This window comes from Lissotriton helveticus, chromosome 3_1, assembly GCF_964261635.1.
Source record: "Lissotriton helveticus chromosome 3_1, aLisHel1.1, whole genome shotgun sequence".
Lineage (NCBI taxonomy): Eukaryota > Metazoa > Chordata > Amphibia > Caudata > Salamandridae > Lissotriton > Lissotriton helveticus.
The window spans coordinates 22658370-22672670 of record NC_136061.1 but is presented as its reverse complement, the minus strand read 5'-3'; the positions used below and the strand labels follow the sequence as shown (position 1 = coordinate 22672670).

Here is a 14301-nt window from a genome sequence, read left to right as displayed (position 1 = left end):
CTGCAGGCAGCTTCCGGAAGTGTCTGGCTCGGACCCTCCACGCCCTCTGCTCGAACGGTGCTAGCCACCGGCGTCAGAACGAGGCGGGAGGGAGGGGCGAGTCCAGCACTCCGTTGCTAGGTGGCGGTAGAAGCGTCTCCGCTAGTGAAGCTCAGCCGAGCAGAATAAAGATGGCGGGATCAGCATAGAGCGCAGTGAGGCTTGTACGCGCTGTCTCACCGCAATGCCAGGTCAGGAAAATGCAGTTTTAAAAATTAAAAGTTTAAAAGGTTCAGACGCCAAGTTAGCACGCAGCGCACAGGTAGCAATCACCCACGCACTGACAAGCGCTACAGTAGAGAAGCGGTAGGGACACTGCCACTGCCCACTTACCACCATAATACAAAAACATTGCTGAAGTTTGAAGTTTGAACTCTGACGGTGTGGCTGGAGAAGTACATTAGGATGAGAAGTTGAGAACCTGCATAGCAAACTGAGAATCCTTGAACTGGCAAAATTAAAGTTAGGACCACGTCTCTATAGGAAATTGAGTTCTTGATTTTTTTGGTTTGCTTGGAACTTTGGCATGTTAGAAGAATGTCCACAAAACTTTCCAAAAAATGTCTCATCCACCTTAGCTCCTGGAAAGTTTTGAAGTGATATGTCAAGTAGGAGCCGAGCAAAAGGGGAGTGGGGCCCAAAATTACTTTTCCCTATGCAGTTTTCCACAGGAAAATTGAACAGCAAGACATCGAAAACCGTTGAATGGAATTACACCAAGTTTGGCAAAAAGCAAGGTCTTAGTCCAGAAAGTATTCTTTGTGTGATTTAGTTTACATGCGCTCATTATTTATTGAGAAATTAAGGTTCAAAATATATGTATATATCTTATAATGGAGGACCTGCAGTTTCAACAGTTTAAAAGATTGGATCGGATTGACTGCCACCTGCAGCCACATCAACCACGAAGTGGCGGGTGCCATTTTAGGACTTGGAACTCAGTATGCTGTCCTGTAAAAAAAATATATCTAGTTTTCTAGGGAATGATGAAATGAAATGAAATGATTACGCACTTGTATAGCGCACGACTACCCGTAGGCATCTCGGCGCTTGTACGAATACCGCCGAGGAACCCTTCCTGGCTCTCCCTGTGAGGAGCCCACTCCTGGGCACCCCCAAGGTGAAGTCAGGCATCCTCAGCGTTGTTGGGGCCGTTGTAGAGATTAAGCAAGCTATTGCCCAGAGGTGCAGAGTGGGACTCATGATTAGAATAGGCACCGAGGCGAGAATTATCAGGTCTGAGGAAATTGAGCCCGAGACCTGCAGAGGCGGGAATTGAACCCTGGTCCCTGCCGGACTACTGCATCAGGGTCTGCCGCTCTAACCATTGAGCCACACTTCTCCACTCTGCCCCCCTCGGCCTGGTGGGTGACCTGTGGACCCCAAATAAATATTTTTTTCAATTATTGCAGTAGATCCGCACCTCCAATAAAAAAATAAAATACAAAAAACTGGCTCCTTCCCATTTTAACACTTAGCCCCCAGAGGGTCATCGCTTTTATCTTTTTTGGAAGAAGGACAGCATACGCCCCCCTCGCTGAGCCTTTATGAGGCCCCAGGTACCACATCCCCTGGTGCTGTTTATCAATAAATGGGAGGACCTCCTCTCTGACCCATTTTAGGACTTCTTGACCCTATCCCCAGGGTTGATTTTTGTTTTTAGACGAGGGGGTATGCGGTGCCCCTCCCCAATTCACTTTAAGGCCCTAGAGAATCAATCCCTAGGGGCCAGTGTTTTCTTTGGGGAAAGGGACATCCTACCCCCTTCTTGGTCACAGATTGTTCCAGGAGATACCATCCTCTGGGTCTTGATGCTGGTACAGTCTTTGGGGGTTCCATCCTTTGGGAATTGGTGGTCCCTGCCTGGGGGAGTGCAGGCAAGGTATATAATCTTTATTCCCTGCCCAAACACTCCTGGGCAGGGAACAAAGATTTGCGTACATATTTACATGACACGCTGATGGCGTGTCTGCGAGGTACCTTGTGAATATCCGGTTGGACTTTCTTTGATGAAGAATTTCACCTTTTAAGAAAATTATCTATTTTCTTCCTTTGTTTGGGCTTTTGGTTGGACTGTGCTAGTTTCATTTCCCGGCTGACTTGATAGGTCCACTCCATTTAAGGTCCATTGGGGTTTCCGCTTCAGAAGTTGACGTTCTTTGAATATCTGAACCATTTTTGAAGGATTATTCTTATTAGTCTTCCATCCCCTTAATCAGGGGGGTAAGTATCCTGGAGTTCCCAAATTGGTTGAGCTTCACTTTTATTGAGATGGGTTTGGTTACCCACTTTTTTGTATCTCAAGTCCTGAGAGGGTAGTCCAACAGCCTTGTTGTGGCTCTCCTGAAGAAGGCTCTTTGTTTCGGCAAAACACGCATAATGATATATCTTCTGCAATATACCATCTAGAACTATACTTACATTGTCGATCTTATTGAAATATTGATGTTGATTTATTGTATATTTCTTGTTCCGTTTTCTGTTAGGAAATGTGTATTTCTGCTCTAATATGTAAATATTGGAAATGCACAAACCTATACTATAAAGCGCTTTCCTACGCTCCCACCTGGACGCAAAGGTGTCGCTGTAGCGTGACTCGAAGGTGCCGCCCTAGAGGTAGGGGATTAAGTCCCCGATCTTCTTCCACAGGCAGACCTTGGACACGTCGAAGCAGTCAATGATAACGTCCTCCAGGGGTCCAGGCAGTGGCGTAGTGCATTGGATTTGAGTAAAGTGGTGTAAAGTGGATTGGCATAGAGGGCAGTGGTGCAAAGTAGAGTGCAGTTGTGCAGATTGAAGTAGGGTAATAGAGTGGATTGTTTCAGAGTAGGGGAGAGTGGTGCACAATAGAGTACACTGGTGTAGAGTGCAGAGTAGATTACAGTGGCCTTGGCAAAGAGTAGAGTGGAACAGAATAGAGTGCATTGACGTGGAGTACAGTGGCATAGAATGCTGTCTTGCAGAGTAGAGTGGCATAAAGTGGAGTGGTGTAGAGTGCAGTTGCAAAGAGGGTAGTGGTGCATAGTAGAGTAGTGTGGGGTAGAGTGCATTGGCATAGAGTACAGTGGTGTAGAGAGTAGAGTACAGTAGAGAGGCGTAGTTTGGACTGGTGCAGAGTAGAGTGCAGTGACACAATGGTGAGTGGTGTGGAGTGGCATAGTGTGGAGTGTTTCAGTGTAGAGTGCATTGACGTAGTGATGAGTGGTGTGGAGTGGAGTGGCATAGTGTGCCATAGGGTGGAGTGGTGCAGAGTAGAGTGCAGTGTTGCAGTGGTATTGTGTTGCATAGTGTATTGCATAGTATGGAGTGAAGTAGTGTGGAGTGGTGCAGTGTAGAGTGTAGTGAGTGGTGAGAAGTGTGAATTGGAGTGGCATAGTTTGGAGTGATGCAGAGTAGAGTGCAGTGACACAGTGATGAGCGGGACAGAGTGGAGAGGCATAGTGTGGAGTGGTGCAGAGTAGAGTGGAGTGGAGGTGGGTGGAGTGGTGTAGTGTGCAGTGGTGTAGAATAGAGTGGAGTGATGTAGAGTGGAATGGCTTAGTGTGGAGTGGTGCAGAGTTGAGTGCAAAGATGCAGTGATGAGTGGCGTGGAGTAGAGTGGCATAGTGTGAAGTGGTGCAGAGTAGAGTGCATTGATGCAGTGATGAGTAGTGAGTGGTGTGGAGTGGAGTGGTGCAGAGTAGAGTGCATTGATGCAGTGATGAATAATAATTGGTGTGGAGTGGAGTGGGACAGTGTTGAAAGGTGCAGAGTAGAGTGTAGTGATGAAGTGGTGAGTAGTGTAGAGTGGTGTAGTGTGGAGTGGTGCAGAGTAGAGTGCAGTGACGCAGTGATGAGTGGTGTGGAGTGGAGTGGTATAGTTTGGAGTAATGCAGAGTAGAGTGCAGTGACGCAGTGATGAGTGGTGTGGAGTGGAGTGGTATAGTTTGGAGTAATGCAGAGTAGAGTGCAGTGACGCAGTGATGAGTGGTGTGGAGTGGAGTGGCATAGAGTGGAGTGGTGCAGAGTGAGTACAGTTATGAAGTGGTTAGTGGTGTGGAGTGGCATAGTGTGGGGTGTTGCAGAGTAGAATACAGTGATGCAGTGATGAGTGGTGTGTAGTAAAGTGACATAGTATTGGGGGGTGCAGAGTGGAGTGCAGTGATGCAATGATGAGTGGTGTTTAGTGGAGTGGCATAGTGTGGAGTGGTGCAGAGTAGAGTGCAGTGACGCAGTGATGAGTGGTGTGGAGTGGAGTGGCATAGTGTGTGGTGGTGCAGAGTAGAGTACAGTGACAAAGTGGTTAGTGGTGTGGAGAGGAGTGGCATAGTGTGGAGTGGTGCAGAGTAGAGTACAATTATGAAGTGGTTAGTGGTGTGGAGTGGCATAGTTTGGAGTAGTGCAGAGTAGAGTGCAGTGCTGCAGTAATGAGAGGTGTGTAGTAAAGTGGCATAGTATGCGAGGGTGCAGAGTAGAGTACAGAGATGAAGTGGTTAGTGGTGTGTAGTAAAGTGGCATAGTATGGGGGTGCAGAGTAGAGTACAGTGATGAAGTGGTTAGTGGTGTGTAATGGAGTGGCATAGTGAGGAATGGTGCAGTGTAGAGTACAGTGATGCAGTGGTGAGAGGTGTGTAGTGGAGTGGCATAGTGTGGGGTGGTGCAGAGTAGAGTACAGTGACAAAGTGGTTAGTGGTGTGGAGAGGATTGGCATAGTGTGGGGTGGTGCAGAGTAGAGTACAGTGCTGCAGTGATGAGTGGTGTGTAGTAAAGTGGCATAGGATGGGGGTGCAGAGTAGAGTACAGTGATGAAGTGGTTAGTGGTCTGTAGTGGAGTGGCATAGTGTGGGGTGGTGCAGAGTAGAGTACAGTGATGCAGTGGTTAGTGGTGTGTAGTAAAGTGGCATCGAATGGGGGGTGCAGAGTAGAGTACAGTGATGAAGTGGTTAGTGGTGTGTAGTGGAGTGGCATAGTGTGGGGTGGTGCAGAGTAGAGTACAGTGAAAAAGTGGTTAGTGGTGTGGAGAAGAGTGGCATAGTGTGGAGTGGTGCAGAGTAGAGTACAGTGACAAAGTGGTTAGTGGTGTTGAGAGGAGTGGCATAGTGTGGGGTGGTGCAGAGTAGAGTACAGTGATGAACTGGTTAGTGGTGTGGAGTGGAGTGGCATAGTTTGGAGTGGTGCAGAGTAGAGTACAGTGGCAAAGTGGTTAGTGGTGTGGAGAAGAGTGGCATAGTGTGGAGTGGTGCAGAGTAGAGTACAGTGATGAAGTGGTTAGTGGTGTGGAATGGCATAGTTTGGAGTGGTGCAGAGTAGAGTACAGTGACAAAGTGGTTAGTGGTGTGGAGATGAGTGGCATAGTGTGGAGTGGTGCAGAGTAGAGTACAGTGACAAAGTGATTAGTGGTGTGGAGAGAAGTGGCATAGTGTGGGGTGGTGCAGAGTAGAGTACAGTAATGAAGTGGTTAGTGGAGTGGAGAAGAGTGGCATAGTGTGGAGTGGTGCAGAGTAGAGTACAGTGATGAAGTGGTTAGTGGTGTGAAGTGGCATAGTTTGGAGTGGTGCAGAGTAGAGTGCAGTGACAAAGTGGTTAGTGGTGTGGAGAAGAGTGGCATAGTGTGGAGTGGTGCAGAGTAGAGTACAGTGATGAAGTGGTTAGTGGAGTGGAGAAGAGTGGCATAGTGTGGAGTGGTGCAGAGTAGAGTACAGTGATGAAGTGGTTAGTGGTGTGAAGTGGCATAGTGTGGAGTGGTGCAGAGTAGAGTACAGTGATGAAGTGGTTAGTGGTGTGAAGTGGCATAGTGTGGAGTGGTGCAGAGTAGAGTACAGTGATGAAGTGGTTAGTGGTGTGAAGTGGCATAGTGTGGGGTGGTGCAGAGTAGAGTACAGTGACATAGTGGTTAGCGGTGTGGAGTGGAGTGGCATAGTGTGGAGTGGTGCAGAGTAGAGTACAGTGACAAAGTGATTAGTGGTGTGGAGAGGAGTGGCATAGTGTGGGGTGGTGCAGAGTAGAGTACAGTAATGAAGTGGTTAGTGGAGTGGAGAAGAGTGGCATAGTGTGGAGTGGTGCAGAGTAGAGTACAGTGATGAAGTGGTTAGTGGTGTGAAGTGGCATAGTTTGGAGTGGTGCAGAGTAGAGTACAGTGACAAAGTGCTTAGTGGTGTGGAGAGGAGTGGCATAGTGTGGAGTGGTGCAGAGTAGAGTACAGTGATAAAGTAGTTAGTGGTGTGGAGTGGAGTGGCATAGTGTGGAGTGGTGCAGAGTAGAGTACAGTGATGAAGTGGTTAGTGGTGTGGGGTGGCATAGTTTGGAGTGGTGTAGAGTACAGTGACAAAGTGGTTAGTGGTGTGGAGAGAAGTGGCATTGTGTGGGGTGGTGCAGAGTAGAGTACAGTGATGAAGTGGTTAGTGGTGTGGAGAGGAGTGACAGTGTGGAGTGGTGCAGAGTAGAGTACAGTGATGAAGTGGTTAGTGGAGTGGAGTGGCATAGTGTGGAGTTGTGCAGAGTAGAGTACAGTGATGAAGTGGTTAGGGGTTAGAGGTGTGGAGTGGCGTAGTGTGGAGTGGTGCAGAGTAGAGTACAGTGATGAAGTGGTTAGTGATGTGGAGTGGCGTATTGTGGAGTGGTGTAGAGTCAAGTGCATGACGCAGTGGTGAGTGCTGTGGAGTGGCGTAGCATGGAGTGGTGTAGAGTCAAGTTCAGTGACGCTGTGGTGAATGGTGTAGAGTGGAGTGGGTTGGCGTACGGTGGAGTGGTGCAGAGCGGAGTGTCGTAGAGTTGAGTATGCACGCTGTGGTAGCGCACCCTAGGCAAGGAGACAGTCACATAGCATGCCACTGTGGTCTCGAGTGCTGCTCAGTGTCATGACTCCCCTCTATCTCTCCTCTCTCCAGCTGGACGCAGAAGACGGTGCCCCAAACTTTGATGAAGACGGACGTGATGAGTACAATGAGCTGCACATGCCAGTGTGAGGCCGAAGCAGGGAGTCCCTTCACCGCTGAGTACACGTGTGCGACGCCTGGACACGTGGACATGTGCACATGGATGGACAGACAGGGTCAAAGGCCATGTACAGTACATTATAATCAGAACCTTCTGTCAAGAATCAACACATATGGAACGGGCAGATGGCACCACAGACACCACACAATACTGACACACAGCCTTTTGTAGCAGAGGAACATGTACATATGTACAGATAGACAGACACACATGACCAGTGCTTTGAGGGCTCCAGTACTGTCAGTACTGATGGACTCTTCCAGGTTTGCAATACTTCTCCCCCCGTGTAGGCGCTCAGTACACTCAGTTGACAGTGCAGACAGGTGTGTGGATGCACGAGGCGCTTGAAATGGTGTGTGTGATTGCGAGTACCACAACAGAGATAGGCATATACACACTCAAGACAGTCACACTGACAGAGACTGTCTTAGACACACACAAGACAGTTACACCAACAGAGATAGGCATATACACACGAGACAGTCACACCGACAGAGACTGTCTCACAAAAACGCAAGACAGTCACACCGACAGAGATAGGCATATACTAACCCTGGGCATAATTTGCAGAGTTGCACTACACGGAACTCTGCGAAGTTGCAAATAAACTCTGTCGCACTACATGGAGCTCCGCAAGTGGCGGAGTTCCATAGAAAAATGCCGTTCATGGTGATTGCACAGTGCCTTATGGTTGTCTGCACTGTGCAACCATTGTGAACGGTCGCTTGCACATCACAAGAGGTCCCTTCTTTCCTTTTCTGCCACTCGAGTAGACTTTTACTCAAGCAGGAGCTTTCTCAACACGAACAGGCAGTTTCTCAACACGAGTGGCCACGAGCATACGCAACCACTCTTAATGAGAAAACTGTCACCCCCGCGTTGAAAAATCTCGCCAGGATGTTCTTTTTCCACGCTCGCCAACTTGATGTAGACGATCGCGAACGATGAGAAATCTCGCAAGGAGGTTGATTTTCCTTGCCCGTGGTTGCCAACTTGACGTTGATGAACGTGAGCGAGGAAAAAATCTCAGCTCCGCTACGCAGAGCGGAGTTTTCGGAACTCCGTGTAACGCGGAGTGCGGAAAACTCCGCAAACGGAGTGGAGTACACCGCCCAGGGTCAGCATATACACACACAAGACAGGCACTCTGACAGTGACTGTTTCACACATACACAAGACAGTCACACCGACAGAGATAGATATATACATACACGAGACAGTCACATTGACATAGACTGTCATCGATAAACGAGACAATCACACCAACAAAAACAGTTGCATACGCACAAAAGACAGTCACACGACCAAGACTGTCATATACAAACAAGAAAGTCACACCGACAGAGATCGGCATATACACACACAACACAGTCACACCCACAGAGACTGTCTCAGAAACACACAAGACAGTTACACCAACCGAGACTGTCATATACAAACAAGACAGTCACATCGACAGAGACTGTCACATACACATGCAACAGTCTCTTCGACAGAGACTGCCATATACAAACGAGATAGTCACACCAACAGAGGCAGTCATATACACACACAAGACAGTCACTTCGACAGAGAAATTTTTATACAAATGAGACAATCACATCAACAGAAACCGTCTCATACAAACACAAGACAGTCACACCGACCGAGACTGTCATATACACAGACGAGACAGTTACACTTACAGACCCAATCATTTACAAACAAGAGAGTCACATCCACAGAGATAGGCATATACACACACAAGACTGTCACATCGACCAAGACTGTCATATACACATGCAAAACTGTCATATCGACCCAGACTGTCACAGACACACACAAGACAGTCACACCGACCCAGACTTTCTCATACACACACAAGACAGTCATACCGACCAAGGCTGTCAAATAAAAACGAGACAGTCACACCAACAAAGACAGGCATATAAACACACAAGACAGTGTCAGAGACAGTCATATATAAATGAGACAATCACACCAACAGAAACAGTTGCATGCACCCACAAGACAGTTAAATATACTTGAGGCAGACACGCTGACCGAGACAGTCATATATATCTGAGGCAGACACACTAACAAAGACAATGTGGCACTCACCTTGAGACACGCATCGTCCACCAAAGATGATGTAACATTGAGCTAAGGGTACACAAGAGCAGTCTGCCCTGCCCCACCCCCAATGGTGTGACACTCGCCTTGAGATGGTAGAATCCACCAAATATGATTTACTATTGAACTAGGGGTACAGAAGCACTGCCTGCCCTTTCCCAGATGTGGCACTCACCTTGAGACACGCATGGTCCACCAAAGATGATGTAACATTGAGCTAAGGGTACACAAGCGCGGTCTGCCCTGCCCCACCCCCAATGGTGTGACACTCGCCTTCAGATCATAGCGTCCACCAAACTTGATGTACCATCGAGCTAGGGGTATGCAAGCACTGCCTGTCCTTCCTCAGATGTGGCACGTGCCTTGAGACACGTAGGGTTCACCAAAGATGATTTAACATCGAGCTAGGCGTATACAAGCATGCCTGCCCTTCCCCAGATGTAGCACGCGCCTTGAGACACGTAGGGCCCACCAAAGATGATGTAACATTGAGCCAGGTGTACACATGCACAGTCTGTCCTGCCCCACCCCCAATGGTGTGACACTCGCCTTGAGATCGTTGGGTCCACCAAACATGATGTACCATCGAGCTAGGGGTATACAAGCATGCCTGCCCTTCCCCAGATGTGGCACGCGCCTTGAGACACGTAGGGTCCACCAAAGATGATGTAACATTGAGTTAGGGGTATGCAAGCACTGCCTGCCCTTCCCAGATGTGGCACGCACCTTGAGACACATAGGGTCCACCAAAGATGATGTAACATTGAGCCAGGTGTACACATGCACGGTCTGTCCTGCCCTACCCCTAATGGTGTGACACTCGCCTTGAGATCGTTGGGTCCACCAAACATGATGTACCTTCGAGCTAGGGGTATACAAGCACTGCCTGCCATTTCCCAGATGTGGCACATGCCTTGAGACACGTAGGGTCCACCAAAGATGATTTAACATTGAGCTAGGGGTATACAAGCATGCCTGCCCTTCCCCAGATGTAGCACGCGCCTTGAGACACGTAGGGCCCCACCAAAGATGATGTAACATTGAGCCAGGTGTACACATGCACAGTCTGTCCTGCCCCAACCCCCAATGGTGTGACACTCGCCTTGAGATCGTTGGGTCCACCAAACATGATGTACCATCGAGCTAGGGGTATGCAAGCACTGCTGTCCTTCCTCAGATGTGGCACATGCCTTGAGACACGTAGGGTCCACCAAAGATGATTTAACATTGAGCTAGGGGTATACAAGCATGCCTGCCCTTCCCTAGATGTGGCACGCGCCTTGAGACACGTAGGGTCCACCAAAGATGATATAACATTGAGCTAGGTGTACACATGCACGGTCTGTCCTGCCCCACCCCTAATGGTGTGACACTCGCCTTGAGATCGTTGGGTCCACCAAACATGATGTACCTTCGAGCTAGGGGTATACAAGAACTGCCTGCCATTCCCCAGATGTTGCATGCACCTTGAGACACGTAGGGTCCACCAAAGATGATGTAACATCGAGCTATGGGTTCACAAGTGCTGTCTGCCCTGCCCAGTGAGTGGAAACTGAATTGCGAATGTCAAAGGAAGAACACAAGTAATTCTATTGATTCAAATCAAATAGCAGCTGACAACAGGCACTGTTCTGCAGAAACACCAACAATGAATGGCACTGCAGATCAGTTCACCAGATGATTAAAAAGCACACATCAGTGACTGGATGTAGGATACACCATCTGGAACTGGCTGGCTGGTTCTTCCACCAGGGTGAAAGAGGAGGACAGTAGACACTCTTGGAAATTTAAACTGTAGCATATTCTCCTTCGAGATTGATTAGACCTGGTGGCAAATCCCTGTAAATTGATTTGGAGTTTTGTGGGACTTCTTTCAACAAGACCCGTTAGATGTGCTGTCATCTTCTTCAGAACTTCATCAGACCTAGACTTTTCTCTAATGTTGACTTGAAACCTATTTCATCTTCTGCAAAAAGCAATTTGTAATTGTTCTTCGCCTCCCTTCACCCATTGGGTGTTTTGTTGCCTGTCAGATATTGTTGTCTCCACCGGCACCCACCTAGTATGTTCTTATCACCTTCGGACAGCTGTGAAAAGTTATCTTCTCCCCCAACGCTCCCAGAGTACATTGTTATCACCTTTGGGCATTTGTCGGAAGTTGTTGTCTCCTCTAAGTTCCATCCAGTATGGTGTTATTATCACCTTCTGACATCTGTGAGACGTTGTGGTCTCCTCTCGGTCCCATGGCGTATGTTGTTATCACCTTTGAACATCTGTCGGAAGTTGTCTCATCTGGCACCTGTTGATTATGTTGCTATTACCTCAAAAGTTATTCTTGTCGTGGGATTCTACGCCTTTCCCTGAGTCCTTTGGAAGGGCCTTGAATCACTCGCGGTGTGTGTTGGTGGGCTAGCCCCAAGGTTTGTACAAAGACATTTTGACTCGAGCGAGCCTCCACCTTCACCGCATTCCCACTCTTCCTAGGTGAGGAAATACACTTAGAGATTTATCTATTCAATGGCAATGATGGATTCTGGGGTCTTGATGGCAAATTATCTGCCTCTTGTGTCTATACATTTTCCTGATTGTTTCTTCTCATGGACCTGCTTCCAAAGCCAATTGATCACCAGCAGCTTCTGATGTTCACCCAGAGATTGACAATGGAGCAGAACCATGCCGCGGCGTCCAATATTGCCTCTATGGCCAGTGGCGAGTCAGGTTCTACAATGGCCAGTTGGGTTTAATGAACTGATGCTTTCCACAATCGGTGTCACCAGAAGAGGCTTGCCAGACATAAGCCTCTGCTCTGGATTTAGACATTGTCAGGAGTTGTCAGGGGCACTGTTACTTCCATTCCCTGGCCCCCACTTGGATCCAGTCCTGGTTGCGCCCAGTTTTCCATGGTAATACCAGAGGCAATCTCAGTCATAGCTTTAAGCACCCAGTAAGTGGTGCCTGCTCCCTCTACTTGAATCATTTTTAAAGGTGAGAAGAAACACGAGCACCTCACATGCTTGATTTGCACTTTTTGCATATTTAAATACTGGTGTAGGTGGCACATGTCTCTCACTAGTAGGGGTGGCTACCATGAAGGACATTTGCACTGACAGATTATTCAAGCCCAAAGTGTTCATACCAGCTTTGCAAGAATGAATAAAACCTTCTTAGGGTCTTCTCCATGGAGGGTGTGGGATCAAGGCCTGTCCCTCAGATATTTGCACACAGTAGCACCTGCTGTCCTTCCTGGGAGCTTGTCTTCTCACCCTGAAGTACCAGGTGTGCCAATCTTCTGTACGTCATCATGTACACACTTGTTTGCTGCCTGAGGAGGTCTCACTGACCAGGACTTGGAGTCCATCGCTTCGAGAGGTCAAGCTCTCCCAGAGACCAGCATGTTGTGCCCATCCTTCTGTAGCTTCCGGCACCTCTTCCGGCAGCATACGGGACCTACCATTTGTACCTTACGTCTACTCGTCTAGTTGCACTAGGGGCTCACCTGCCAAGGGTGGAGTCATGCCGATTGTGGAAGAAGGTCTTTGCTCTTCGGATGCTCGGACAGGGGCCGGCAGCTAAGGTGAGGGGTAGCATCTCTTCCAAGGATCGCTTGCAGCTGATTGGTGGTCCCTGTGTAGCACCTGTTGGATCCCTCACCCACTGCCTACAGCAAAGATGATTTCCAGATCACTGTGTGCAATGAGTTTTATGTTTTGAAGGTGTAGCTTTTCATACATTTCCTCATTAACACCCCAGAATTTTGATATTTTTATCACTGTAATTGACCTTTTGAAAGAATCATTGTAGCATTGCTCAGTATTTATTTTTTTAGAGTACCAAATAAATGTGCTGTTTAAATTTCCCAAAATATGCCAACCTTTATTGAAAAGAGCGAATGTAATGGTATGCGGGCCCTTGGCCCGCATCTGGGGAGTGTTTCGGAATTCTAAAAATCTAAGTGAGGTAAGGATAAACGCCACCAGCAGGGGGCGATCATGGTAAAGTAACGCTAGACAACAACAGAAGGAAGCAATCATGGTAAGGTGTGGCTAAACGCCACCAGCAGGGGCGATCATGGTAACGTAAGGCTAGACAACAACAGAAGGATGCAAACATGGTAAGGTGTGGCTAAACACCAGCAGGGGGTGATCATGGTAAGGTAAGGCTAGACAACAACAGAAGGAAGCAATCATGGTAAGGTGTGGCTAAACGCCACCAGCAGGGGGTGATCATGGAAAGGTAAGGCTAGACAACAACAGAAGGAAGCAATCATGGTAAGGTGTGGCTAAACGCCACCAGCAGGGGGTGATCATGGTAAGGTAAGGCTAGACAACAACAGAAGAATGCAAACATGGTAAGGTGTGGCTAAACACCAGCAGGGGGCGATCATGGTAAGGTAACGCTAGACAACAACAGAAGGAAGCAATCATGGTAAGGTGTGGCTAAACGCCACCAGCAGGGGGTGATCATGGTAAGGTAAGGCTAGACAACAACAGAAGAATGCAAACATGGTAAGGTGTGGCTAAACACCAGCAGGGGGTGATCATGGTAAGGTAACGCTAGACAACAACAGAAGGAAGCAATCATGGTAAGGTGTGGCTAAACACCAGCAGGGGGTGATCATGGTAAGGTAACGCTAGACAACAACAGAAGGAAGCAATCATGGTAAGGTGTGGCTAAACACCAGCAGGGGGTGATCATGGTAAGGTAACGCTAGACAACAACAGAAGGAAGCAATCATGGTAAGGTGTGGCTAAACGCCACCAGCAGGGGGTGATCATGGTAAGGTAAGGCTAGACAACAACAGAAGAATGCAAACATGGTAAGGTGTGGCTAAACACCAGCAGGGGGCGATCATGGTAAGGTAACGCTAGACAACAACAGAAGGAAGCAATCATGGTAAGGTGTGGCTAAACGCCACCAGCAGGGGGTGATCATGGTAAGGTAAGGCTAGACAACAACAGAAGAATGCAAACATGGTAAGGTGTGGCTAAACACCAGCAGGGGGCGATCATGGTAAGGTAACGCTAGACAACAACAGAAGGAAGCAATCATGGTAAGGTGTAGCTAAACGCCACCAGCAGGGGGCGATCATGGTAACGTAAGGCTAGACAACAACAGAAGGATGCTAACATGGTAAGGTGTGGCTAAACACCAGCAGGGGGCGATCATGGTAAGGTA

General features: G+C 48.3%; 1 protein-coding gene across 1 annotated transcript in view; it reads left to right on the top strand.

Moving 5' to 3' along the window:
* SLC4A3 (solute carrier family 4 member 3) overlaps positions 1 to 12981 on the top strand; it is a 513414-nt gene extending 500433 nt beyond the window's left edge. Inside the window, exon 21 of the mRNA XM_078679131.1 lies at positions 6906 to 12981. Coding sequence (XP_078535257.1) covers positions 6906 to 6983 — 78 coding nt within the window. The 3' untranslated portion in view covers positions 6984 to 12981. The remainder of the gene's footprint in view (positions 1 to 6905) is intronic.
* Positions 12982 to 14301: the final 1320 nt, after the last annotated feature.